We start from the raw sequence: 26,782 nt of genomic DNA on the forward strand, positions 1-26,782 counted from the left end.
TCTGGAAGGCCCATTCTTGCATTTTCCAACAGCAGCCAAGGGAGCTAGCTCTCTTGGTTATGCGGATTGGGTCCGATCCTAAAAAGCTGTTTTTATGAACTGTTTTTATGAACTGTTTTTATTGGATAGGATATGATTATGTTCAATAAACGAGGTTTGTGTCAATGGGAGATTGACTTGGAGTTTTTACGAGTTGATTCTAAGATTTCTTGTGTTTTTCACTCGGCTTTATTATCATTTAACTTATTATTTGGTGCACAAATCCTGCCTTGCCCATGCATGACTCTCATGAAATGCCCGTACTAAATAGTCTATAGAACAAGAATATTGTATATCATACTTCTCTCATCAACTATGATAATACCCATTTCATACCCCCCCCCCCCTTCATAAAATTAATACCTACTGTTTTCTTTCCTTTCATTTCATCTTCTTTTCCGTTCCTTTCTTCTTCATACACATTTTAAACATTTTCATCATATTGTGAGAGCCGTGGGCAAACAGCCCCGGTGAGAAGGCAGTCTTGCCTGTTCATATGGTGAAGTAAAATAAAGAAACAACAACAACAACACATTAGGCTGTCATCACACCATGGTACAAAGCGCTGCGTCTACGTCCACGTAAGGAGTTTTTGGTCGGTTGTCATGATGATCCGTATACGGGGTGAAAACGGGAGCAGAGGAAACGGGAGACGTGGACGTGGTATGGACAGGGGGGGGGTATACGACTTTTTGTATGAACGTGCGTATCTCCCCCAGCCTTTTTCCGAGCGACCCTGTACTTCGATGTACGTGGGTTCAAATTTCTCCAAAAACCTGACTGCGTGTACGCGCCAAGAACTGTGCCTGTCTGATGACACGACCACCCGTTTTGGTTTTTTCACCATAGACGTAGACGTAAACGGGAGTCGGAGTCGTGCAAATTCGAGTAGACCAGCGTGACGAAAGGTCTCAAAATTCTCAATACTAAAGTCGCACTGCGCGCTTTTGAAATTGCCGCGATCGCGGCTCAACTTACGAGTAATTTATCTCAGGAACCGTTGCTCGCAGCGCTTCGCGGATTGTTTCTCCCGACAGGTGAGAGTTTTCTCTTCGCCCTGGATATTTCGATCACTGAATTTGAGCAAGATTGGACTGAGTTACGATCTTTTGAAGTTTTGCATTTGAATGCGTCGTTTACGACGCATTCAAGTATGGGGCGGCTCTTAAAGGGTTAAGACGTTTTATGCCGCAGTTTCGCAATCATCAGGCAACAGTAAGCAACAGTAAGTAGCAGCAAACAAGCCTTGGTTGCGGCCCTTGTTGCCCTGTATTACTATACGCTCTGCCTCCGTGGTGTTGAGCACTGTAAGTCACTAAGTGTAAGTGTAAGCACATTCATGAGTGCGTTCGATTATGCACGCGAATCGACTCATGCGGAATCGATTCAAGCGCATAATCGAACGCAGCCACTGGGTGCATCCTCCGCTGATAGCAAAAGTAAAATACTTCTGATGATAGCATAATCGGACTACCGGAACTGTGCTTGACCATACCGTTGAAGTTTCGTCACGCTTGTTCTTCCCATGATCCCATGATTTTGTCTGACCAGCTCACGCCGCCTTTCTCTTGCAGCAGCATATTACTATTAGACCTTCGGTAGTGACTACACCCAATTTCCAAAACTTGCTCCGATCGCTTCGATTTTGGTCTCATTCGATTCTCCCAGGCGTAGTACATAGGAAATCTGTAAGTATTATTCGAATCGGCCCAGCCATTCTTGAGTTATAGTGAGTTGAAGTGCGCCAAGTTTAGTTGGACTTTTGCTGGAAACAGAAATGAATGGGAGCATGGGAGAATCGAGAACGACCGCACAGTCCGTGCATGCAGTACAGTGTACAGTGCATACGCCTCGTCACTCGAACTGCGCGTATGAAATTGCATACTTAGGTATGCTGGCGCAGAACAAATTCGCTCGTAGAGGAAGACGAAAGCGTCTCACCGCCTTGTAATTTCACATGGCCAGTAGTTTTTCGACGCTGAAGACGATGGAATAGTCCGCGACGCTGCGACCCGACCAGAACAACCCGAAATTCATACCCTGAAAAAGCGCTGAGCGCAGAGCTCCTAAATTTTGTCGTATGGAAACGGGACTTCGGGTCTCAAGGGCACGAACATCTCCTCTCTCAGATAAAGCAATTCACTCGATGCGATATTCTACAATTTGACCTGGCCACGCCGAAATACACTGCCATGTCGGATTCTCCCATCGGAAGTATAGAAACTTGTTTCCAAAAAATCAGCGTCTGGGTGCGAGGGAGTAAAGTCACTACCTTCGGAGACCCCGAGTAAAACGCACTCCCAACCTCAAAGACGCCCTCGTGAAGTCTGCGCTGAATCCAAAGAAGTGCAGCGTGACACAAGAACGAGAGAGGCGCCGAGAGCAGCGGAGGCGAGGAAGACTGCTCAACCCCTGCATCTCGTGCTCGTCTGGTTTGCCGAGCTGCATGTGTGACCCCCCCCCCCCCCTTATCTATGATGAAGTGTGCACTGTGTCGGAAGCGGTATGTCGGTGAGACCTTCGGGGCAGTTTTGAGGAACACCACTACAAAGCACGTCACAGGATGCTCGACAAACCGTGGGGTAAACACATGGCTACTGAATCACCAGCACTGAGCAGCACGGAACCAAGAGCACCGTGAGATGTGATTTTCATTGAGGCACAAGTACTGGCCGTGAAGACACGGATGACCAGAAGAAAAAATCAGAGAGTCCATCTAGATTCGAGAGTGTCATCCAGAGATCAATATCTCCTTCGGATGGCCATTGAAGGTACCTCGGCGTGACCCTTGTCCTTGATGCCGCTGTGAAGTGGGATCCCATGTCGACGCGATTGCGAAGAAAGTAATTAGTTGTGCAGAAGATTGGAGCACTATGGCGGTCCCGCAGATCCCTCTGCCTCGGTAGTCGCATATTATTATGTGAGGTGAGTCGTCATGCCTGACCTCCCATGCGCATCTAACGCCTTCTCCTCCTCCCCCAAGGCTTCGGAGGTTGACTCGCCTTCAGGTCCTGCAGATTCAGCAGAACCGAGCGGCGAGAGCGGTATACGGGTTTGCCGCCTCACACCTCTGCCCAGCCTCTGCTCGAACGGATGTCCTCGTACCGAATTCGCGAGTGTTACGCCCAGAAGCGACTCGTCCTGGTGTGGCGGTGTGTCAATGGGAAAGCCAGCAGTGTCCTCCAGGATCTATTCTCGCGCCATTAGCTGGTATCACCACCCGGCACCAGGTTTCCAGGGGCCTCGCTGTCCCCTCGGCACAATCAGAAGTCGGCAGATGGATTGATTGATTTTATTTGGATTCGCGAGACCAAACGAGCAGGAGTGCTCAATAACAGGGTAGCGAATGGTTGAGTTGTACATTATGACAATGTAGTGTGTGCGTGGAGTGGTGGTGGTGTGGGGGGGGGGGGGGGGGGAGCTGCGGAGGCCCAATGCAATGTAAGGGGATGGGAGGAGAGAAGGCCAGCGGAAAAGGGAGGAGAGAATAGCTGAAGTACACAGTTACTGTGCGAATTCAAATAAACCAGACAGATCTCGCCTGGCCTTTCAGGCAGCCTTGGCCTGGAATGCACTACCAAGGAGTGTAAGGGAGATCAAGGCTGCCTAGCAATTTACGCTTGCCTCCATCCCCTACACCTTGCAATGAATGCTCTGTCTGACTTTGCCCGTCCACACACTCCGTCACGTATTCTTCTCTGCGTGTTTGTGCACCTATGAACTATTTGTGTGTGTGTGTGTCTCTCTCTCTCTCTCTCTCTCTCTCTCTCTCTCTCTCTCTCTCTCTCTCTCTCTCTCTCTCTCTCTCTCTCTCTCTCTCTCTCTCTCTCTCTCTCTCTCTCTCTCTCTCTCTCTCTCTCTCTCTCTCTCTCTTCTCTCTCTCTCTCTCTCTCTCTCTCTCTCTCTCTCTCTCTCTCTCTCTCTCTCTCTCTCTCTCTCTCTCTCTCTCTCTCTCTCTCTCTCTCTCTCTGTCTCTCTCTGTCTCTCTCTCTCTCTCTCTCTCTCTCTTCTCTCTCTCTCTCTCTCTCTCTCTCTCTCTCTCTCTCTCTCTCTCTCTCTCTCTCTCTCTCTCTCTCTCTCTCTCTCTCTCTCTCTCTCTCTCTCTCTCTCTCTCTCTCTCTCTCTCTCTATCTATCTCTCTCTCTCTCTCGCTCTCCTCGCTCTCTCCCGCGTCCATAGAATTGGGCACCGTTGCTCGTTTCACCAACGACAACAACAACAACAACGACGACGACGACGACAACAACAACAACAACGACGACAACAACGACAACGACGACAACAACAACAACAACAACAACAACAGCAGCAGCAGCAGCAGCAACAACAACAACAACAACAACAACAACAACAACAACAACAACAACAACAACAACAACAACAACAACAACAACAACAACAACAACAACAACAACAACAACAACAACAACAACAACAACAACAACAACAACAACAACAACAACAACAACAACAACAACAACAACAACAACAACGACAACAACAACAACAACAACAACAACAACAACAACATCAACAACACAGTGAAACTGCTAAATCTTGCTGTGTCGGTACAGGGTTGTACACACAGTGATTGTTATACACCTTTCCCTCACATTTCCTTTTCGCTTTATCTGCTAGCTGCTGAGCCTTTGCATACCCACTCTTTCAGCTCACTTAGCTTCTCCTTGTGTGTTGTACATGCGAATTCATACACTCAATTTCATACGGCGTGTTTCGTTTGTTTATACATGGACATACATACGCTCTCGCTTGCTTGCGCTATAAAAGACCAAGTTCGCCCCTTATAAATTGTACTGATGAGTTATGGTGGGTGCTCGGACTGGCCCGAAACGTCATAAAAGAGGTCCAAGTGGGAATAGCAACTGAATAGAGCGGTTGTCAGTTTCTTCAGAGCAAACTGTTACATTTTTTCTACAAAGAACACACACCCGGCTCGAGACGAAAATAAGAACAAGAAAGATTACAAAGTTGCATGCAGGGAGAACGAAGAAACGACTAGAACACAGAAGTTGTGGGTTGACAGAACAAACAGCTATTGAGTCGGGACATGTAGTTCTAGACGCGGTGGATGCAGTCTTTTACGTCTACATAACAGGATGAGTTCCACCTAGACTCAGTTGCCAAGAATACACAAGCTAAGCTGCTTCGTTATGACTGCAAGGCCGGTATACTGCTGCCTAGACCGGCCTTGTTGGTTGCACCCTGACCCATACACTGTCTTCACATCAAATAACGTTAGTTTAGATCGTTTACGTCATTGGATACATGTACATGACATTGGACAGGTACGTAGTCTACACGTTGTGAGCTACCGGAAATGCCCCCCGGTGCGCGGTGGCGTGAACAGCTGCTTCGTCTCTAATGTTTGGTCGGGTCTTTTTTTGGCTTCAACCCTTCAACCGTCAGTCGCCCACTCTTCGCTTAGGAGTGAATGCCCGGGGATAAGAGGTGAATCGATTCTTCTCAGTCAGTGTTTGGTCTGGGGCGGGGGGCGGGGGGGGGGGGGGGGGGGCGAGTATGCCTGTGCGACTGTGTGACCATTCTCTAGACTTCCGGTCGCTTGTGACTGTATGGTCATGAAGAACAGACGATGATCATTCTGATCGAAGCAGCCTGCCATGCATGCAGTCGGCGCCGCATCAGTGCCCACTGTGTTGTATTCAAAGTGCTAGGGCCATACAGCCCCGGGCGCACACCGGAGTAATGCACCACCAGTATAGCCAGGTCTACCATGTACCAGTGCAGTACTGGCAGTAGACTACCGGGCTACTGAGGGCTTGTTGCTGAACAATGCACTGCCACTAGTACATGTACTGACTATGATAATCCAAAACTGGGAAACCAGTATTAGAAAAACCTTGTTGTAGTTCACGCAATTGTTAGATTGACAGCATGAAACAAGGTGGAGGACACTGTGTTCGAAAACAGTGACCTTACTACAACCTTCCGCGGTTGGCAGAGCCCCGGTCCCTGCGGACCATTTGAACCATATGGGTATCGCACCCGGTTCTGACCCTCGTTATGCTAGGGGGTTAGGAGACTACTCCTGAGTTTTTATACAAGTTAAAAAGAGCGAAGACAACAAGACGACATCAGGAGTAGTCTCCTAACCCACTACTGGCCCTAGCATAACGAGGGTCAGAACCGGGTGCGATACCCATATGGTTCAAATGGTCCGCAGGGACCGGGGCTCTGCCAACCGCGGAAGGTTGTAGTAAGGTCACTGTTTTCGAACACAGTGTCCTCCACCTTGTTTCATGCTGTCAATCTAACAATTTAGTACTGACTAGTACTGGCTCTGTACAACGGCACTAGGCCTAGGGAAATCAGACATCATAATTATACGGCTGATTCAGCTAGATCAGACAGTCATGGAAACCACGATCGACTCCTGGGCCCTGGCTCAGTGATTGCCATCGACCATCATGCACATCCGACCGACACCGACCTACTGAGGACTTATGTAGCCTGTCCGTGCACTACTCATGCAGGGACGTAGGCGACCACCATTGGCAGAATGCACAACGACCGCGTAGCTGTCCACGATAATTATTATTTCCAGTTTAGAGGTACGTCCGTGGATAACGCAAGAAAAAAACGTGCGACACAGCAACTTATTCCGTTGTGTTTTTGCAGTTCTGTCTTTTTAGTGTATGCGTTGACGGTTTGGAAAAGAAAAGAGGTTTCGTTCATGCGCCCCAAGTGCACTCACATAATAGCAGAGTCAGAGAGGTACATGTAAAAGTTGAAACGCAGTTCGCGTTTCTTTAGGAAAGGTAGTATTAAAGTTTGATCAACGAGTCAAGTTTGCTGCACTATCCAAGAAGGCGGAGACAAAAGGAGTCATGAAATTTGACTTTGAGATCAAAGGAGAGTGTGGAAATTCCAGCGAAAGCAGCATCTGGGTGGCTCAACACTAGTTGGAAGCTTGCAAGAGTGACCTTCAATGCCAACCGTGGTGGTTGCTTCTGCTTCCAAAGATTCTACTTCGAATGTACATGTACATGATTGTGCATGTACATGTAGTAGCATGTCATGGTGTGTGCATGAAGAAGAGGCAGAAGACATGATTGCAAAATCATGGCGTACATTGTAGATCTACTGTTGTGGGGAAATTATTTGTGGCACACTCATTGATCATGATCGGATCAGATCCTGGCGACGCCCCTAGCCGGTACCCTGGCCTGGGCTCAGTATACAATGTTAGACATCTATGCAGTATCCAACCAACCAGGTACATACCGGTAACCATGCATGTTATTGGTGGATCGGGGAGATCCTAAAGGCTAAACCTCCGAGACTTCAGTCTTCCATCTTTTGCCATACAATTAGTAAATGAATTACATGAAATAATACCTGCCTTGACTTGAAATATTCACGGAGTGTTCTTTCGCCTCAAGTCGACGTAGATCTACGGCATGTTTGCCCTGTGGGGAAATCGGAAGCCCACATCCGAAAGTCAGCGTGTTTACGTTGCGCTTTGTGACAGCATGCAATGTCATTCACGCTCACGTCACCAGTCACAGGAAAACAGTAACAGCTTTGCTTTGTGGCAGGACGCAACAACGCAGCAGCAGCGGCTTCTTCCTTCCTTTACTTGTCTGAAAGGCGATCAACGACAGAGCTACAGCCTGAGGCTCAAGATTGCGCGGCCGATGTCCGCCAACCTAGCGTTGCAGCTGTGGGGTCTTTAAAAAAAATCTTTCTGCTTCATGCCGACCGTCTATAAAGAGCTGAACAGGAATGGAGAGGTGGATTTATTCTCTTTTCTGGGAATACCATTCTTCCTTCAACGCGCAAAGCCACTACTACAAGTAGTATATGAAGAAAAACGAGCGGCACAGTCGATAGCAGCCCAGGGCCCCTGACACATCACGTTCAGGCTAGTCCATTTTCTCCAAAGATTATTGTCGCCGGTCTACGGCTAGCTTCACCTATCATCCGACTCCTCAGATGCTCTTGGTCGCGGCCCCATACTGGTTACGAGACGGAAAGTAATTAGTTCTCGAAACCCGGCATTTGCCTCCACTCGGTGCAACTGCAAGTGATAGTCGGACGTCCATGCACAGCACAGCGGAATGTTGCTGGAGGCGTCAAAGGCACTAGTCGGTCGGGAGGACATCCTCAAGCGTCTTCACGGCAACTTCTTCCTTCCGGCGTCGCAGGGCAAGCTGCGACCCGGAGAGAGCCGCAAGACGGTCGGCTATGGAGGCCATCGTCGACGATGTGTGCCAATAACCGCCGTTACGCAGGTATGTGCAAAGACTATCGGCAAAAGATCACTTACCGTGTAATTCCATGCCAAATAAATAACTCCGGTATATTTAGGGTCGGAAGTACATTCTGTTGTATTGTGACATTTACGCATGCACGTAGACCTACGCAGCAGAACCGTGCAGCAGGGCAATTAGACCAGCTTCAATCATTGTTGTACACTCATATCAAGAAAGGTAATGGTTCATGAATCCGCCCAGTCCACATTCCTTCTCCGTTTCTCTCTAGTAATGGTTCATGAATCCGCCCAGTCCACATTCCTTCTCCGTTTCTCTCAGTTTTCCTTTCCTTTCAGTTGCATCTTCCTCTCTGCTCTGTTTTATTTTCTCTTTTCGTTCGTCCCTCTTGATATTTGTACTTTGTACTGTTGAGGCAACGAACTGAAATAATAAAAAACAAACAAAACAAACAAACAAAGGAAAAGGACATAATTATGGATCCATCCCTGTAACTAGATACTATTATACAGTCAGACAGTGCAACAACGAGGCGCAAAAATGACAGAATACTGAGACATTCGACGGCGAGTAACAATCGACATTCTTTGTTCCGTTGGGACTGTAGCTTGTGCTCGTTTTCGTTGCGCTTTCCTTCCCCTCTTTGGTCTCCATAACCTTGAACCTTCCCAGTTGGAAGGCTGTTGGTTAGCGCTACGGAGATGTGTTGAAGCTACAAAATGTAGGTGTCAGGACGTCGAATGTCTCAGTGCACTGTGGTGATCACAGTGGCGACCAAAGTCACTCTGCAACACACCATGGAAAGTATATGCTCTGACTGCAAACAAGTATTGTGCATGATTGCTAGATTACGCTTCTCTACAACAGCAACAGTACATGTATTAACAAAGACTCATATGCACACCAACACACACATACACACACGCACACATTTCCGCCCCCCCCCCCCCCCCCACACACACACACGCACACACACGTACACCCCCCCCCCCCCCCACCGGCACACACACACACTTTACTAGCGTTTTTTCTGGACTGATGTGACTTCCATATAGGTTCTCTGCGGCCTCAGTGGCATTGGCAAATCCTCAATCGTACAGGAATACGTACACCGGCACCTGCAGAGCAGCGCACATCGAAAGATCGCCGCTCACCACTATCAGCCTACTGGCGAGAGCAAGCCGCGTAGCGAGCCGCGCAGGCACAATCGCCGTCGGTCGGCCTCGCACTGCTACACGGGTGGCGTGGTGCAGCTGAATCTGGCCAGTCCGCAAGCACTCAGCTCCAGTATACAGCATGCCACGGTGAGACAGGAAACGTCACAGTCAAACGAATGAAAAGTTTTTACTCCGATATTGAGCCGGTAGTAAAATGTTTAGTTTGTTTATTTACGGATTCTCCAGAGGTAAATGGATACCTATCATGGGAGTCTCACCAAACCAATAAAATAATGAAAATAAAATGTAGAAATATAATGGACACACAAGGGGGAACTTACAGTTCAGGGTTCTAGCCAAAGGGGGGGGGGTTAGGGGAGGCGCAGCGCCCCCTACTCTGTTTGCGCCCCCTACTCTGTTTGCCCCCCTCCCCCCTGTGATAAAGCGCCCCTACTCATTTTCCGATTTTCATGTTTTTCATGTAATTCAACGAAAATGCAGTCGAAAGTCACTATTAGATTCAGTGTTCATAAAGGCACATTTGTCTGGGGTGGAGTCGGGGATTTGCCCCATACGTTGCATTTAGCGTGGCAAGACAATAATGGGAAAGTGGAAAAATGGGACACGGGGTAACTGTTTCCCGTGCCTGGCCCCCTACTATTTTGTCCTGGCTAGAATCCTGCAGTTCAACTTCATTGCCGAAGGATGCACATACTTGTAGTGTGCTGAGTGTGATCGATACCGCCGAGGCGGAGTGCATTGCACACTACAATATACAGTGGAACCTGTCTAAGACGACCGCTCGTGGAACCTTCAAAACTTGGTCCCTGTTACCAGGTGGTCTCCTTATCCAGGGTGATTTGACTGGAAATAGCATCCCTTGGTCTTGGTTTCAGTGGTCTTCTAGGACAGGTGGTCGCCTTATCCGAGTGGTCTCCTTGACAGGTTTTACTGTACAAGCACATGTAGTGTATGGGTATAGCTTCATATCATAGCGTATCACCAGGGACACAAAAATGACATCACCAGGGACACAAAATGACATCACCAGGGACACAAAAATGACATCACCAGGGACACAAAACTGACTTCACAAAGTGCTCTTGGCCGAAACATTCCACTTTCACATTCAAAAAAAGGCTCACTTCGAGTTTGCAGTTCTAATCTTTTTTTCTTTCAATCACATTCCCAGCTCAAACCTCCGATTATACTTTTCGGCAGGGCATAGCATTCTTGGGTGGTAGGGTCGACCAGGCCGCACGTATAATTACCTCGTGTGTGTGTGTGGGGGGGGGGGGGGGGGTGATGGTTGCTCCACTGAAAATATTCGAACTATAGAGCCCAAACCAGTGCATCATTAAATTTTATTCAATTAATTGGTTCACTGGGTGCCTGGGTAAACAGTGCTCTGGTCAATACCGTAGTGACCATAGCGTGTCTGACGCCACTGATCCCAGGCCGGGACGTTCGTGGACTCCACATGCTTGTACAGTAAAACCTGTCAATGTGACCACCTGGATAAGGTGACCACCTGTCCTAGAAGACCACTGAAACCAGGACCAAGGAATGCTATTTCCAGTCAAATCATCGGACCCTGGGTAAGGAGACCACCTGGTAACAGAGACCAGGTTTTGAAGGTCCCTTGAGCGGTCGTCTTAGACTCACTGTACATGTATGCCTGCCCGGAGGCCAGGTACTTCACAGGATGTCCACAGTTAGGAAAGTATTTGCGCTCGCGACAACAGGTCCTAACACCAAATTCTATGAGCGCGCCATACATGAATGTACTTCGATGGATTTTGCATCCATCTTCACAACTTCTCGGGCGACCGCTGGTGTATTCTTGGAAATTAATCACATGTTATTGCTATAAGTACTTCAGTAATTCTATGCGCATGCTACAGATTACCGTATTTTTCCGGTTGTAAGTCGACCTTTTACGACTTAAAATAGAAGGAGAACGGGTGGGGTCGACTTACAACCGGGATTCGACTTATAACCGGGAACTATCAGTATCTTACACAAAATGACCTGCACTGCATGCACGAGTGCACCATGTTTACACATTTTTGCCAGTTTATTGGCCTTTTTCAAGGATTGGGACGTTATATCCTCCAATGAGGAATGTTTACATGATTTGTTGATGTGTTAGTAGCAGGAGGTGGTTAGTAGTGCTGCTATTTTGGGTGAAAACTTTAAAACGCAGAATTGAGACCTTCAGATCGACTTATAACCGGGGTCGACTTACAACCGGTAAAATACGGTAGTATCTTCAAGAGTGCATAATCAAGAGGCAAGAGTGTGCAACTCGACGATCCCCCAGCTCACGGCAGAATTTAGTTACAGTCAAACCTCTTTAGGACGAACACCAAGGGACCGATGACATTTGTTCGCAATAACGGGAGTTCTCCTTATCCGTATGTTATACCCAGTGAATACACAGTGGTGTATCCAATGGAGTTACGAATACTAGTTCATTTGTCAACATTTGTCTTATCAGTCAGTTCTTCCTAACCAGGTTTTACTTTATGTCATCACTCTGTCGTGCCCATTTGGCTCACAGTGCAAAGAACTTGTACATCGCATCTAGGGTAGTCGAAGCAAAGCAGTGGATCGGCGGTTGATCCATTCGCCCAGAACCTGAATGAACTGTCACCGTATCTACAAAACAGGCGCGGGAAAGCTTGCACACGTGATCAGACTTCGGCCAACAGGTAGCACTGCGTGAATAGAGGTTCTTTCTTTTTTTTACTATCGAACACTCCCTGCATGATGAACTAAAATGAGGAGGAGAGCTCGACACAATGGTACATGTCCTGCAGGACGGAGTGGGTGGGACCTGTGAAGCTCAGCCGACCAAGGGTCTCGGCATCACAGCTGCACATGTGCACCAAAGGAAACAAAATTTTGCTGTGGTTGAGCCCATCGCAGACAAAGATAGGAGTTGCACACTCCCAGTTATAACACTAGTCTTGGTATCTTCTATCTCTCTTTCCTCCACACTGCTCCAGGTCACGACATCATCGGGGAGTTCCGCATCCTGCTGTGACAGGCTCGGCTGGTGCGGAGAACGGGACATGATTGACTGGTGTCGCCGATCGAAGAACTGGCTGCTGATCCTGGAGAATGTTGATGGCGCATCTATGCTTATGGAAGCTGGCAGCGCTGTTTGGGAACATCTCCTGCCAGCAGTTGCAGACAGAGGCCACTGCCTCATTGTAACACAGTCCAGCATCCTGCCGTGCTGGCTGCAACCTCATGTAGCGTGCAAGATAGATGTCCCGCCATTGTCCGCCGAGATAGCGCTGTCTCTCTTCCGAACAGTGCTCGGCCAAGCAACTGATTCGCGTTGCACCGGAGTCATCACGCAAGACCAGACTAGCGTCTGCCGCAGTTCAGCATCCACAGTGAAGTCGCGGCTCGGAAGAATGGCGCCTGCCGTGGAGGCAGAAGTAAGAAGGCTGGTGTCTAGCGAGGGCAACCTATCCGGTGTCCCAGCAGCTATTGAAATGGCAGCGGCGTATTTTGTGCAGCACTCCTTTGACAATGCTGACCAGGAAAATCCTGGCCTGGAAGCGGTTTCTGCTTTGTCGCATGCACTACAAAGTGACCGGTCAAAGTTTGATGAACTGAAACACGTGGACAAAGTCCACCATGGCTCAGGCGTTCAAGTACCGGCCACGCAAACAGCACCGGGACAAGAAGGACATGCTGCCATGCGGGGGCTTCTACAGGCTGCACTGTGCCACCTATCAAGTGCAGCACGGCAGCTGTGCCTTCTCCTGGCCTTCCTGAGTCCTGACCACATCGGCCTGGACATGTTTGTTCTGGGCAAGGAGGCACTGCCTTCGGAGCTTCGCAGCGTGGTGGATGACCGTGGTGAGCATGGTCTGCTGGACCTGCTGTGTGAGCTCCGACTATACACATTAGTACAACTATGTACAGCTAGATACCCCAGACTTGGCAACGTTAGCAGCCCCAGCAGCAGAGCACTGTACCGTTCTCATGCGACTTCACAAACTAGGTACAGTGCAGTGAGCATCCATCGACTCGTTCAGAGTGCAATACGATCACACGTCGTGGGGCTGTGTAATGCCACTACCGACCTGGAGTCTGGCCCGCCGCACCGGACTCCAGAGTACCAGTGGGTGGTGAGCTGCACGCTGAACATGCTGTGCTTGAGTGCAAATCGCCACACTCGCCTGCACAACGAGGTCTATCTCCTGCCGCACATGCTGTCGTTCTATGAGCACGTCTACCGGTATGTGCCAGGTAACCAACGGGCTGACGGCATGCAGAAAGCAACTGCCGGGGACACCACACCAAAGCCCCGACCTTTCCCGGACAGTCACTCGCCGGTGCAAGCGGTTTCTGGCGGTGCTGAGAGCAAGTCTGATCGAGGGGCCGAACAGCTCCAGTGGTGTTTCTTCCTGGAAGAGATCTATCAACTAAGCCGCATCAAACATTGCTTACTTGTGCCGCCAGATGGCTACAGTATCGGGCAAGAAGCTGGTCTCCTCCTGGCGCGCAGTGGCTTGCTGCAAGGCCTGGTTTCGGTGCCTGTCGACGAAGAGTTCCTTCTCAAATTGGCGCATGAGCAACAGACGGAAGACTGGAGGTCATGTATCGCCTCCAAACTCCAGCTCATCACTCGAGTCCTGGAGCAATGCCCACGCCAGCATCTACGACTTGTCCTCCAAGCAGCGCTACATAGCATGCCCTGGCTCGGTGCGACGGGCCATGGGCCGGATGGCGACCAACCGTGGACGGGTGTAGCCGTGGAGAGGTGGATGAATGTAAGCGGGATGGTGAACAGTATCCAGCAGCCAGCTGGCGAGGGCCAGAAAGGAATGGAAAGTGCGTTTCTTGCACTTGTGTTTGCTGTCTACACCATAAACAGACAACTGTACGAGATTGTCGTAGCGTTTGCTTTCGGGGCTAGTCCCTCCCCGGCGTGTGCGGAAGTTGTCGTCCTGACTGCAGCCAAGATGCCTGCGCATATACACAACGCGCTAGGTATGCACAACTCGCTTCCAACACCCCGGCGAAAGGCATTCGACTCGCCGGCGAGCGACCAAGATAGCGCCTTGCCACGGAGCAGCAGCAAGGTCGGCTTCTGGCTTGTTTCTGCCATCGAGGCCGTTGTTCGCCAACTGCTGCTCGCCAGGTACAACGCCTTTTTCCATTCTCCCCTGTCATCACCGGTAGTAGTTAGCGTTCCGGTTGTCATTGCAGCGTTCGTGTGCTTCATGCTGCTCTGCTGCCAGCAGGACGCCGCTGGCGATTCGCGAACTGCAATGGCCAAACGTCAGATGTCTGAGCGCCTTCGCACTATACTGCAGAGTTTCGAGGATGAGGTGTTCCACTACCATGGCGCCAGGATAGTCGGCATGCTGTATTCGCTGGCAGCGAACGAATCGCCCGCCGAAGTCCTCGGCCGAGGCTTGCGACAGATTGACCGACTGGATTGACCCATCATTGAGTGGTTCCACACCTCTGTCATGCACATTACCAAAATTTAATTCAAAGTGGTGTGAACAGTGATCGTGGCATGTGGGCAGCGGAGACAGCATGGCCGGAATCATGTCACTGTAGCTCTGATAGATGCAGGAGTCGAGTGGAGCTGGAACCAACACGGCTGTCCTGTACGGTCATGTGATAGATGTGCATCAGCTGCATAGGCATGGCGCAGAGTCCCCGTGTTTGCAGTATGGGCCGCCTTGCGGGATCAGTCTCCTGCTGGCTGGCCCACGAGCATGCAGCTTGCGTGGTGGTACAACACGGATATCAGTTCTGTCACGCATGGGCGGTTGTGAGCGCGAAGCGCAACATACCGTACTTGCGCGATTTGAGCCCTCTCTTGAATAATGCCCCGGTCTCTGAAAGCCAGTGAAAAATAAAGCCCTCTCTTGAATAGTGCCCCCCCCCCCCCCCCCCCAGCTTGTAACCAAGTACCAAGTACATGTGCAAGTTTGGCGTTGCTTTCCTATGGTGGTTTCAGGATCGAAATTGCAGCTCTTGTTGCCATTTCTGTTGAGTCGTGATAGTTGCCAGCAAACAGTGGCCTCTGTGCTTTCTTCGCCTTCTTTGTTTTACGCTGGATGACGCAAATGTACCAGCATTGAAAAAAGAGTGCCAAAACTGTGATGAACTTGAAATAGTACCCCAGCATGGGCACTAATCACATGAGTACGGTGACCATCTTGTCACCTTCCGCGAACTAATATTGCCCAACAATGATTCCGTTTTGTATGAAATTCACATCCGAGTAGCCAGGCTTGCAACGATTTTTGTTGGACGTGGAATTCTGCATGACAATGCTCCGTGACTTCTGACACATACACAAAGCCTAAACCCCAAATCTCAACTTCACAGACTTGATGCTTAGTGCATTTTTGCCTCTTATAGGCGATTCAGACTACGGCCAAAATCACGTGTGAACTTGAATTTCCATGGTGATACAGTCGTGTTTCAAAATGTTATGCACAATCCCTGGTCAGATGAGTCGTAGAAACGTGGTCACAGTTGGCCGTAGGCAGAATCGCCTATTTATAGACGTATTTTTTACAAAGCACATTGTATTGCACTGTTCATCACCAGCAAGTGCACTCTATTCTTGACTGTTGTGCCTTGTTTTGATATCACTATCAGCAAGAGGGGGTTATGAACTCTTGCTATCAGGATGTGCACATTTTCTGCTGTTTCTACACCGTTAATCTTTTCTCGATACTCTCCAGCACGTGCTCAAAGTCTCCTCAGTGAAGTCCTCACAACAGGTAGTGAGATTTGAATTACTTTTCAGAAGTTTCCCTTTTTCCAATCCTTCAACCTAATCCTTACAAATTTCAATGTTTTTCTTTCTAATTCTTTCTATAAATACCCGAGTTGTTGAGTTTCATGACAGACTTGCTGCAGACACACTACAGAATTCACTGCACATGACCGTGGTGAAGCAACGCTAGAACTTGAACTAGCATTGTCGCTGAGGAATCCGCATGCAGACTGTACAGAGAAAATCTGAGCAGAGGGCCACATTTGGCATTAATTTGGTGAACACTGTATGTATGTATGTATTCTTTATTATATTATTTTTACTTCGCAAAGTCAAACGGGATCGTTGCCCAATAACATGATAACGAAGTAATGGGAAGTCTTGCAGGGCATGGACAGTCCAAATCGTATACGCGCATACTCGAGCCAGGAGCACTTACGTCGTGTCGCGCGCGCCTGCTGTGTAAAGAGTGATGTGCATCGCTCGTCGCAGAAGTATTAGTTTAACTTGGCTCAATTTCCCCGCGACATGACCCTCGATGCAAAATGTCGCTGAAAAAACTCTCGATCGCAGAAGTGATATTGTTCACGGACTGTGCTTCACTGGTTTACTCTCTGCTGTTTCTTGGAGAGCTCTGAAGCCTTTCCCTAGAAAGCCGAAGAGACGGGCAGCAGCAGCCATGTAACTTGGTATAATAACACTATAGTATCCACGTAACACACATGTCGCCAGAGCAGCTGCAGCTTCGGTGGATTCAAGGTATTTATTGTACTGCTCTGCAACAGCCCGTGAATGGAGCCAACAAAAGAAAAGAAAAATACAATGTACAAGTAGCCAGAATGCGAGAGACACAAACTATACACAGACATGCAGGCGTGCTAAGCATCACAGGCCTGCACTCCGAAACCAGCAGGGACAGCATACACACAGCTATAATACAGCACCCCCAGATATAAATATAAAAGACTAGCGGACGCAGGAGGCAGAGCGCGGATGGAGATAGACCGAAACCAAAGCAAGGAGGCATGCTCCCCAAACAGACGGCATGTCGTGCCGAACGCACAGTCGCATCAAATTCCGTTAAGAAATCGATTGAAGCGTGCACGTGCCTGGCCGATTGCACGCTTGGACCCGCGAGAGCATCAGCGGTCGCTACATTAAATAGACATACAGGAAAAGTCTGAAGTCATCTCAACACAAGTACGTCGCGGGGGTAGGTGGCTCGCATACAGCAGCAATTTGAGTCCAGGCTCAGGCCACGCATCTGCGCACATAAAACGGTGAGCGAAAATATACGGCAAAAACAGTCCGAAGCTCGTTCCTAAATCCGAAAAATAAAATATAACCTAGCCGCATGTCAAGCGGTGGATACGCACATGTCCCATCTGTCATTACCGACCGCCCTAGAAGAAACGCTTGCGTGCTTTCTCTTGCTGCTTCTTGTAGTAGAAAACACCGCCACCGATCAAGCCAAGAGCAAGGATGCCACCGAGTACCAGAAAGTACATGGCCATGGATGACTTGCGGGTGGGCTTGGTAGATTCAACATGCTCTGCAGGAATAAGAATATTAGAACAGCAAAAATGAGACTCATGAGGAATATTCAAAGTGAGGCAGCGTCTGTCTCAGTTGTCTGTACACACTGCACAACCAGGGAGAAAATCATTATGTAAGTTTGTGTTCAGATTAGGCAATGATTTGCAAAAAATAAAAATAAATGAAGGCACAAACCATGAAGAAACCCTTCACCCACCTCTCGGAGCTTCCTGGTGCGCGGCAGCTGGGACAATATTCTCCAGATCCTGTTGCACAAGCGACAAGAATAGCAAACAACAGTCCTCATTGTTACGCACACACACACCTGTAAGCATGCAGTAACATGGAACAAGCACCAAGCGCTCACCCCTAAACAAATTCATGGTTCGCGTGAGACTCGAATGGGGGCAACGTTCTCCGCATCCGTAGGAACGCCACCGCTCCCAAGAATCAGATCACACAGTATGGAAAGTATGACCGGGCTTACGATCAAACACGTAGACCGGAAAAATGACACAAATCCAAGAACAATGCAGGCTAAAATTTCACATCCAAAGAACACGAATGTACAACGTACAAACATATTACTGTTTTCTACATGTTTCCAAGTGGCGTGATCGCATCGTATAATGCTCTCCATGACCGTGGAATAAGAACAAAATGACTACCGTTGGAGCATTTCGAACAATACTAGGCTGCGCCTCAAGCACCCGCGCTCTTCGGCGTCTGATCTTCCTATACATGATGGCACATGTGGCAGCATAACAGAATCGGCTGGCATACCTTAGGCACTTCTGCGTCCTTGTCTGACTCCCCGGATGGGAATAATTCATACGTCTTGACCATGACAATGTCGTGGTTGTCTGAAAGAGCAGCATGTACAAAAAAGAGAGTACACAACAATTCCAGCAGCGGCCAGATAAGTGTGTGGCAAATCCCTCCAGACAGACTAGCAACTTGAAACGGGAAATTTTAGCAGGGGAAGTCTTAAAGGGGAAGTTGAGGCAAAAATTAAAATTTCACCAGTTGTAGTCTTCGGGGTGCTGAGTCGAATGGTCTTGGTCCGAGAAAGCTGAGACGCTCCCTTCCTACTTGAATCCCAATCGAACTCGCGCACTTCCACCGAAACTGGGTGACTGCGCCCTACTAGATGGGGATTTGTATGCAAAATGTCACTAAAAGCGCCATTTCGTTCTTATGAAAGCACGGATGACCGCGATTGGCCCATATGTTGTAGTCTTTTGGACGCTGAGTCGACTGGTTTTGGTCCGAAAAGGCTGCGATGCAGCGTTCCTCCTTTATTCCCAATCGAACATGGTTGAACAAGTGGTCACGTGCTCCTGGGTGCCCAAATCACCTGGTCACCACGCCAGCAGGCGACAACTTTCACACCAAGGTTCAACTCGAGTTCAACTTGAGTGACAGGACTGCACCCAAAAAAGGTCAAACAGGCTAGTAAGTTGTACCCTGCAGGCACGGTGACCAGCTGACTGGTGTACGCAGGAGCACGTGACCACTTGTTCAACCATGTTCGATTGAGAATAAAGGAGGAACGCTGCATCGCAGCCTTTTCGGACCAAAACCAGTCGACTCAGTCACCCAGTTTCGGTGGAAGTGCGCGAGTTCGATTGGGATTCAAGTAGGAAGGGAGCGTCTCAGCTTCCTCGGACCAAGACCATTCGACTCAGCACCCCGAAGACTACAACTGGTGAAATTTTAATTTTTGCCTTAACTTCCCCTTTAAGCGATATTCAAACCGGCCCGACCTTGCGACAACACATTTTAGTGAATGGAATCTCAAGTCAGACAAGAACAGCACAAGAGAACAACAAGAACAGCAACAGCAACAACAAGAACAACATTTTGCATTCTACGCATTCCAGTTTGTGGGCCGCTTTCAAAGGGTTAATAGACAGTACTAGATGCAAATACTACTATGGAAATAAAGTACACGCATCGCTATGTCTTGATGGAAAGCAACACCAACAGGAGCACAGTAAACACACGCACAAACATGGACGTACCGGCCAAGTCACCAGTGGTTGCGGTAAAACCAAAATAGTAACCGGTGGGCAGCGAAATGCCGGCAACATTCAGGCAGCTTTTCCAGTCGGTTTCTGTACCCACACGCGTGTAAACCTGTTGAACACATCAGAATGAAGAAAACAAAGAACCACTGGACTCAGCTGAGAATATCGTAAATCAAGAAATTTTCGTACGTGATTTTTCCCGCCTAAAAGTAAAACCTATTCACCAGTGAAATGGAATTCCTATTTCTTTCCATATGGGGGGAGGACACAGCCCAATGGTGCGTGAAACATCGTGCTGTAGAGAAAAAAAGCGAAAAGTAGTTCTGGGTAGGTAAGGGCGCGTTCAGACTACCGCGAATGGCGATAAACCATGATTGAAGGACATTCGCAATACCGATAAACTAACACTACCGCTTATACGTAAGTTTTGCAGCTCCCACCGCGGCACGGAGAAGGGATTTTCCCTTTTTCCCAGCCTGAGCACTTTTTTACTGCCGCAATGCAGTTACCGCCGCAGCAAAACTTTCCCGCCGGTAACGTCACGTGATCAAATCACATTGGAAACTTTCCCAATTGGTCACTTTTTATCGGTAGTCTGAACACGCCCTAAGCAGGCAAGTGGATATGTGAGATTCTGCACATGTGTAGAATATGCATTGGGTCTACTGTTATGCACAGGCAGGAGAAACTTACCGACAACGTGCCCTGGAAATAGGAAATGGAGATGTGAGACTGGTAGTCGGCATTACGGAACGCAACCTGCACATGAAGGATCCAAACAAAGCAAATGTACATACACACACAGCACAACATGTTGAAGGAATAACCGACGCTTTCTGAGCCGGTACACGCACTACCATAATATCAAGAGACCATAACCCCAAGAGTGTGCAACTGGGGTCTGGCTGCTGTAGGCCCGGTGCGCGGCGGAATTCCAACATTACGTCATGCCGCTGAGGCACAGCTGTACAAAACTCTGCACTCCGCGGTGCTTGGAACCAGGGAGTAGTACAAGCGCAACGAACGCGTACGTCATTTTCGACGTAATGTTGCAATTAAGCCGCGCGGATCCCCATGTACAGAGTTGCACACTCTTGGGGTTATGGACTCTTGATAATATCAACAATGCATCTCGCAGGATCACACACATGTACATTCGTACCAACCCATGCTCTCACACACTTATCACCAATAGCTTTACAACAGCGTTCCACCAGTACCCTGCTACAACTGGGAACAGACAGTGCCAGACGAGAAAGAGAAAATACAGGTGGAATCCTGATAATTCGAACCTCAAAATGCCAGGAAAAAACTTCTAATTATCCGGACATTCTAATTATCCAAACATGAACCCACAACACAACATGTATGTCAAAATGCTCTCATGGTCACGCAGAGTTGCGCTATGGACCTTAGACACAGATTTCGCGGATACTGAACTGACCGGCACCGTCTGCTCATGCAAACTGAACTGACCAGTACAATGTACAGTGAACTTCGAAATACACTTTGCTAACTTCGAATTATCAGCACAATTCCCACACATTTTCTATGTAAGTGGAATCTATGGGACTTTGAATTAACCGGACATATCCAGTTTGCGGTTCGAATTATCAGAAATTTTTATGCGGGACTCGTATTGATAGAAATCGGTCCTGGAAAAACTTCAAATAAGCGGTATGTTCGAATTAAGCCATATTCGAATTATCAGGACTCCACCTGTACATCGATACCACCCCCATACTGTGCGTATAGCGAACGATAAACCGTCTAAAGTGCAGCTGCTGCAAAAGTAACACGGCCAGCAGGTTGCTGAGCAATGTGCTCGGCAGAAACTTATTGCATCAGCATTCAGCATCTTTCTGAGAACACGGTTTCTAATAAAATAGATGAAGATGAGGTAGGACTTCAAACAACTCCCGGCCACACGCACTCTCCGGACTTCCTGTACGAAGATAACCCATAGTTGCTGTACTGTATATAATATGTCAGTTGTCTGATGATTGCCGTGCGACATGAAACTCGGAGTTACAACAAACCTGCTGAGTCTGCTACGTTCTAAGCGCCGTCTATGACACAGAGCACTCTCTGCAGCTCGGGGATCAACGGTTTAGTAGTTCCTGTACCGTATTTCCAAAACATTACTTACAGAGCAGCCGTCAAGTTGTCCATGAGTACCATCATGGTCATGGTCGTAGTTCAATGATCCATTGTTCACCATGGCAGAGATGTAGGGGTGAAGATGCTGCATTGTACAGACAACCATAACACATGCATTCGCGTAGCACACGTCACGACAGAACAGGCAACACGATCATCACTGCGTCGCCATCCGAAAGTGATAAGATCCTTACAGCCAGTCCAGCTCGTGCAAAAGCTGCCATGAAAACTGATAGAGCGATAATGATCGCTTTGGACAAAATTAACACATTCGGACAGTAAGGGAAGAGAAGTATCCAGTGGCTTGCCCATCCATACGTGTGCAATGCACACTGCATCCTACAGGGAATACACGCACAATTCTAACGATTTAACGAATATAATTTGAAGTCGTTGGGTACAAAACGATATGTACACGATTGTACAGTCATTTGCCGGTTTTGAGACGGACTTCGTTAGAATTTCACACCGCTAACCCACAAAAACCCGGAGATTGTTAACTTAAATTGACGTTAAAATATCTGGTCTTACAGTATTCTAGAAAGGAGTGCAAGCATTGACAATAATGATAGACCAGGGAAGGGTAGTCAGGCCTGGCAACTCGCAGAACGAGTCCACTTGGGAACAACTCGTCGGACATATCTGAGTTGCCAGTCACCCATGACGCAGCAAAGCGAGACAGTGATTCCATCTAGACTCGCTGCTAAACCTCTCCATTGCGTTCACCACCGACAGCCCAGCAAGGAGCAGTGACATGAATCGCAGATTGCACCCAGAAAGCAACTGACTTACAGCATGGTCGCCGTCAAAGTTGCTATAGGTGTCGAGGAACACTCCAAGACCACTGAATTTATCCTGGTTGCCAAACACGTTGCCTGGAACAGAAATGCACCGAAGCAAAACAGTTCAAATACGCCACTAAGAATAAACTTACAGGGGTGAAGCAATTATTTTACAAGCAGCGCACCACAATTGGGGTCTCCGGCCGACCTTCACGCTCCTGCTGCTTACCCTTCTTGGCGAAGCAATGGGAGGTATGCATCGAAGACGGCCGTCACCTTTTTTGCGGGGCAAATTGCCCCATTTTCGGCAGGTACAACCCATTCTAGTACATTTATGAGTATGGCCGTACAGAGTTCATGACCTTTTGTGGAGAGCTGGTATCACAGTGTGTACAGTTGTAGTGGACTAGCCCTGGAAAACCTACACGTAACGACGGGACATGGATGCATACGTCCCATTATAATTATCGAATAGTCTAGCACTTGTTCAGTTTCGGTCGTTGAAATAATCGTACTCGGAGTAAATTAGGGTACTCCTTCACGCATTGTGCATGCATTTACTGCAGATATCAGCAAGCAGCAGATGTTGCTGTGCAGGCTGTGTGGTGCATATTGATATAGAAGGAGAGGGAGAGTTCAAATGGTCCACCAGACAATACACTTCAGAAAGTGGTCACCAACCTGTACAATCTGGGTTTGTGTCATATGATTTCAGGCTTTGTATGCGATTTGTAGTAGGTGAATAATACTCGAAAATTCGACCGGGGAAATCAGAGTACTCAAACTCGAGATCTCGATATATAAAGAGGGAGAGAGGTAGATGTAGAGAGAGAGAGAGAGAGAGAGAGAGAGAGAGAGAGAGAGAGAGAGAGAGAGAGAGAGAGAGAGAGAGAGAGAGGGGGAGGGAGAGAGAGGGAGAGAGAGAGAGAGAGAGAGAGAGAGAGAGAGAGAGAGGGAGAGAGAGAGAGAGACCAAGCTCAGACCTATGCTTACCAAACTGCATCCTGTCCTTGGCATACCAGATGCCAAAACCGTCCCCGTACAGTGAGCGACCAGCGCCGTGTACCATGAAGGACACTCTAATCTCCCAATGTCGCATGTGGTTAGGCTACAGGGCATAGCAAACAAGGAAATCGGTTAGTGAGATAGGACAGCATGGCAGAAAGAATACAACACCGCCTTAATCGGAGATCTGGCAGAGGAGTTTAGGACCTGAATATGGACCTGAGTAAAACGCAGACTGTACTACATTGCAGAGCAAATGTTGTGAAGTACACAAACACCAGCTCAGTTTCCGAACTGTAAATTGCGGCAAGAGAGGACCTGTTTTAGAAGTGGCACAAGCGTGCTCGCGGAAGTTCGAATTCGCCCGTTCAGCGGTCTCGGCCCGCCTGGAAACTTACAACTTGATTCCACAGGTGACCCTGCTTGCTTTGGCGGTCCGGCGTTAGTCTAATATATTCATTGGAGACGACTGTGCTGCCACCAAAATCCCACAGTGGGATATCCATGCCAGTGCCTGTAGACAAAGGAAAACCCACACAACCAAGGCAGAGTTACAGCTTTTAGTAGTATTCAATTTCTGCATTTCATTTCTCAAAACACTACAGCAGCAGCAGCAGCACCACCACTACCACTCCCATAAGTAGAACATTGATATCTGTACTGAAAAAAGAACTTACCGAAATGACAAAGAACCCTGAAGGTGACCCACCCACAACACCAAGAAGGGTGTTCTTTTCATTACCGGACAAATCTTCGATGGGTGTGGTCAAATAATATCTGCATTTACTGGTTCTACTAGGCTGTGGGATGTAGAAAGTAGTTGACCACTGCGCCTGCAACAGCAGAGAGCCGCTTCTGAAGGATGGTGCAGTGTTTATCGGCATCAATCCCAGGTCAAGGTTTGCTCATGTGACTCCACTCAAATTTCACGATCATTTACAGTGAAACTTTATCGTAAGGCATGTCCAAGGGCCATACAGATTCACACTTCATACTACTGTACAGGCAGAAAATTTCGTCGGTCAATAATTTTGTCCAACTCCAAGGAAAGGGAGTTCGTCCAGTTGTAAATTTCGTCCATGGATCATAAAAGTGTATTGAAAAGCAGGACGAATCGACATTCGTCCGGCATTTAATTTAGTCCAAAAGCTCCTTGGACGAAAAAGACGCCGACGAAAATAGTACGGCGCAGCTCAATGAAATCTTAACACGCAAGCTGCGCGCTGTGCAGCCCCAGATCTGTGAATACAGTACTGAGCTCTTGCTTTGGTGCAGGGTACAGATTCGACTTACACCATCGGATTTCATCGAGCAGCAGTGTAATTCAGATACCATACCGTAGTCGCGCGCCCAAGAACGCTGCTTCCAAGTGGTTAGCCTGTGACGTTCTTATCCTTCAGCAAACTGGCTGCATTCTTATAGCACATTCTCAGAAACAATTCGGACTGAATCCCAAAAGCTACCAGAAAATCAACACCCCCCCCCCCCCCCCCCCCCTTCTTGACTTGAGGCTGCGGCGTTCTTAGCATTTCAGGCAGGACGTTCTTGGGCTCCAAGTTCTTAGGCGCGACTTTACTGTAGTACGGTATATCCAGGGCAGTTAATACGGAATTGCTTCACTGGGTTCCCGCCCCCCTGATCCCACTCACACACTCCATGAAGCGCCATCACTGCTAGTGTGGTCATCATGGTCATTGAAGTCCTCAAACTAAGCAACCTCAGTGCCAGGGAAAGTCGGGTGATGCTATGAGCCGCAGCACATTGCGGCATCTATTTACCACGCATCACGTACAATCACGTCCGGTTGAGAGCATAGTTGTATTTCTACTATGGCCGTGTACTACTGTCGTGGACATGGAAATCCAGTCGATTGACCGGGGCCGGCGCCCTCAGACCGTTACGTTGCATGCAGTGCACAATCATGTTGATCCGTTGCGACCAGCAGCGAATAATGCATGCGTGTGCTGCATACCTACGGCTGCATGGCCAGCGCTCTGGGGCCGCTAGACGTGCGACCGGATTTCCATGTCCACGACAGTAGTACGGCTCTTTTCCCAGAGCTTAACCTCTACTCCAAACATCAAAGTTCCATTCTCCAAAACTAATCTTCGGCGAATGCACGGTCATACCAGGTTGACCTTGCAAAGCCGTACAATTGCTGGTGACAAACAGCCATTCAAGGCACTGAATCAACCACTATAGACGCATCGTGCAGTATTAGTACGCATTTGCTATATAGAGGCATTGTAATGTTTGATATTGATGCGGATGTCTCTTGAGTGGTGTTATCCATGCAGTCAATGAGATATACCCTACACCGAATTTACCAGTCGATATGTCAGTTGATATAGCACAGAAAGGAGAACCTGAGCGCCCTCATCACAGAACGTTGCGTGTACAAGGTAATGAGCATAACCATTTACTGTGTTCCTACCATTGTCGTACAATTACTTATCATTCTTTGTTTACTAGCAAGTAAATTTCAAGACAATACAAAATGCCTCACCTGTGTAGGGTTTGACAAGAGAATGCTCCCTACGAAGATAGTCACTACCACCATCCTGATCTTGATTTCCATCCTGTGCCCCGACAAGGGAGCACAGGACCACCAGGAACACTAAAGGTTCATGCCACCTCATCTTCATCATTGACATTGCCATTTTCAAGAGAGCGCAAGCGCTTATCAGGCGAAAATGGCCGCTGAGCACTTTCTTCACTGGCCGTCGCCGGGCCAGGAGATTTTGGCAATGTTGAGTGCTTATGTGTGACTGTGAGGCTATTCTACAGAGGATGAGGAGGAAACTCAGCGCACCTTCTTTGGCTTTTGCCAGTTGTCCTCTTCAGAGTTCTGCTTCTCCAACCCAGGAATTGACGTGGACTTGTTCCTGTGGGCAGACCTTTTATTTTGGCGTTTTCACATCACAAGATGTACGCGTGGGCGTACATGTAAACGTATGTCACGCGCGTGCACACGCGGGCAAGATCCGTCCGATCGAGCTGACATGACGTAGTAGATAAGTTGTACGTTAACGCGTTGTCAGTGGCAGTC

The 26,782-nt window shown here is 48.4% G+C and overlaps 3 protein-coding genes across 3 annotated transcripts; 2 read left to right on the forward strand and 1 right to left on the reverse strand.

The window, feature by feature from the left end:
* The first annotated feature begins 2,513 nt into the window (after positions 1-2,513).
* LOC135823560 (ataxin-8-like) lies at positions 2,514-6,187 on the forward strand. The gene is made up of 3 exons (XM_065336402.1): positions 2,514-2,542; positions 4,219-4,580; positions 6,132-6,187. Exons 1-3 carry the CDS (start codon positions 2,514-2,516, stop codon positions 6,185-6,187), a joined length of 447 nt encoding a protein of 148 aa, XP_065192474.1.
* A 1,434-nt stretch (positions 6,188-7,621) lies between these two features.
* Positions 7,622-15,374, forward strand: LOC135823498 (uncharacterized). The gene is made up of 3 exons (XM_065336340.1): positions 7,622-8,312; positions 9,347-9,595; positions 12,460-15,374. Exons 1-3 carry the CDS (start codon positions 8,139-8,141, stop codon positions 14,917-14,919), a joined length of 2,883 nt encoding a protein of 960 aa, XP_065192412.1. The 5' UTR covers positions 7,622-8,138; the 3' UTR covers positions 14,920-15,374.
* Positions 15,375-16,904: 1,530 nt separating this feature from the next.
* Positions 16,905-26,613, reverse strand: LOC135823718 (vesicular integral-membrane protein VIP36-like). Its single transcript, XM_065336564.1, has 10 exons — positions 26,240-26,613; positions 24,132-24,247; positions 23,722-23,836; positions 22,739-22,821; positions 21,936-22,031; positions 20,480-20,545; positions 19,781-19,895; positions 18,540-18,619; positions 17,974-18,022; positions 16,905-17,772 (listed from the first exon to the last, which is right to left on the reverse strand). The coding sequence occupies exons 1-10, from the start codon at positions 26,391-26,393 to the stop codon at positions 17,624-17,626; spliced, it is 1,023 nt and encodes a 340-aa protein (XP_065192636.1). The 5' UTR covers positions 26,394-26,613; the 3' UTR covers positions 16,905-17,623.
* Between the last annotated feature and the right edge of the window lie 169 nt (positions 26,614-26,782).

Source organism: Sycon ciliatum, chromosome 8 (genome assembly GCF_964019385.1).
Source record: "Sycon ciliatum chromosome 8, ocSycCili1.1, whole genome shotgun sequence".
NCBI classification, from domain to species: Eukaryota; Metazoa; Porifera; class Calcarea; order Leucosolenida; family Sycettidae; genus Sycon; species Sycon ciliatum.

Coding starts and splice junctions, on each gene's coding strand:
- LOC135823718 (XM_065336564.1), bottom strand. CDS start 26,393: ATGGCAATGTCAATGATGAAGATGAGGTGGCATGAACCTTTAGTGTTC. Junction 20,546..21,935: donor GACAACTTGACGGCTGCTCT/GTAAGTAATGTT, acceptor CTTCATGTGCAG/GTTGCGTTCCGTAATGCCGA. Junction 17,773..17,973: donor GCACCAGGAAGCTCCGAGAG/GTGGGTGAAGGG, acceptor TTATTCCTGCAG/AGCATGTTGAATCTACCAAG.
- LOC135823560 (XM_065336402.1), top strand. CDS start 2,514: ATGATGAAGTGTGCACTGTGTCGGAAGCG. Junction 2,543..4,218: donor TGTGCACTGTGTCGGAAGCG/GTATGTCGGTGA, acceptor CCGCGTCCATAG/AATTGGGCACCGTTGCTCGT. Junction 4,581..6,131: donor ACAACAACATCAACAACACA/GTGAAACTGCTA, acceptor CAAGTTAAAAAG/AGCGAAGACAACAAGACGAC.
- LOC135823498 (XM_065336340.1), top strand. CDS start 8,139: ATGTTGCTGGAGGCGTCAAAGGCACTAGTCGGTCGGGAGGACATCCTC. Junction 8,313..9,346: donor CAATAACCGCCGTTACGCAG/GTATGTGCAAAG, acceptor ACTTCCATATAG/GTTCTCTGCGGCCTCAGTGG. Junction 9,596..12,459: donor CCAGTATACAGCATGCCACG/GTGAGACAGGAA, acceptor ACACTGCTCCAG/GTCACGACATCATCGGGGAG.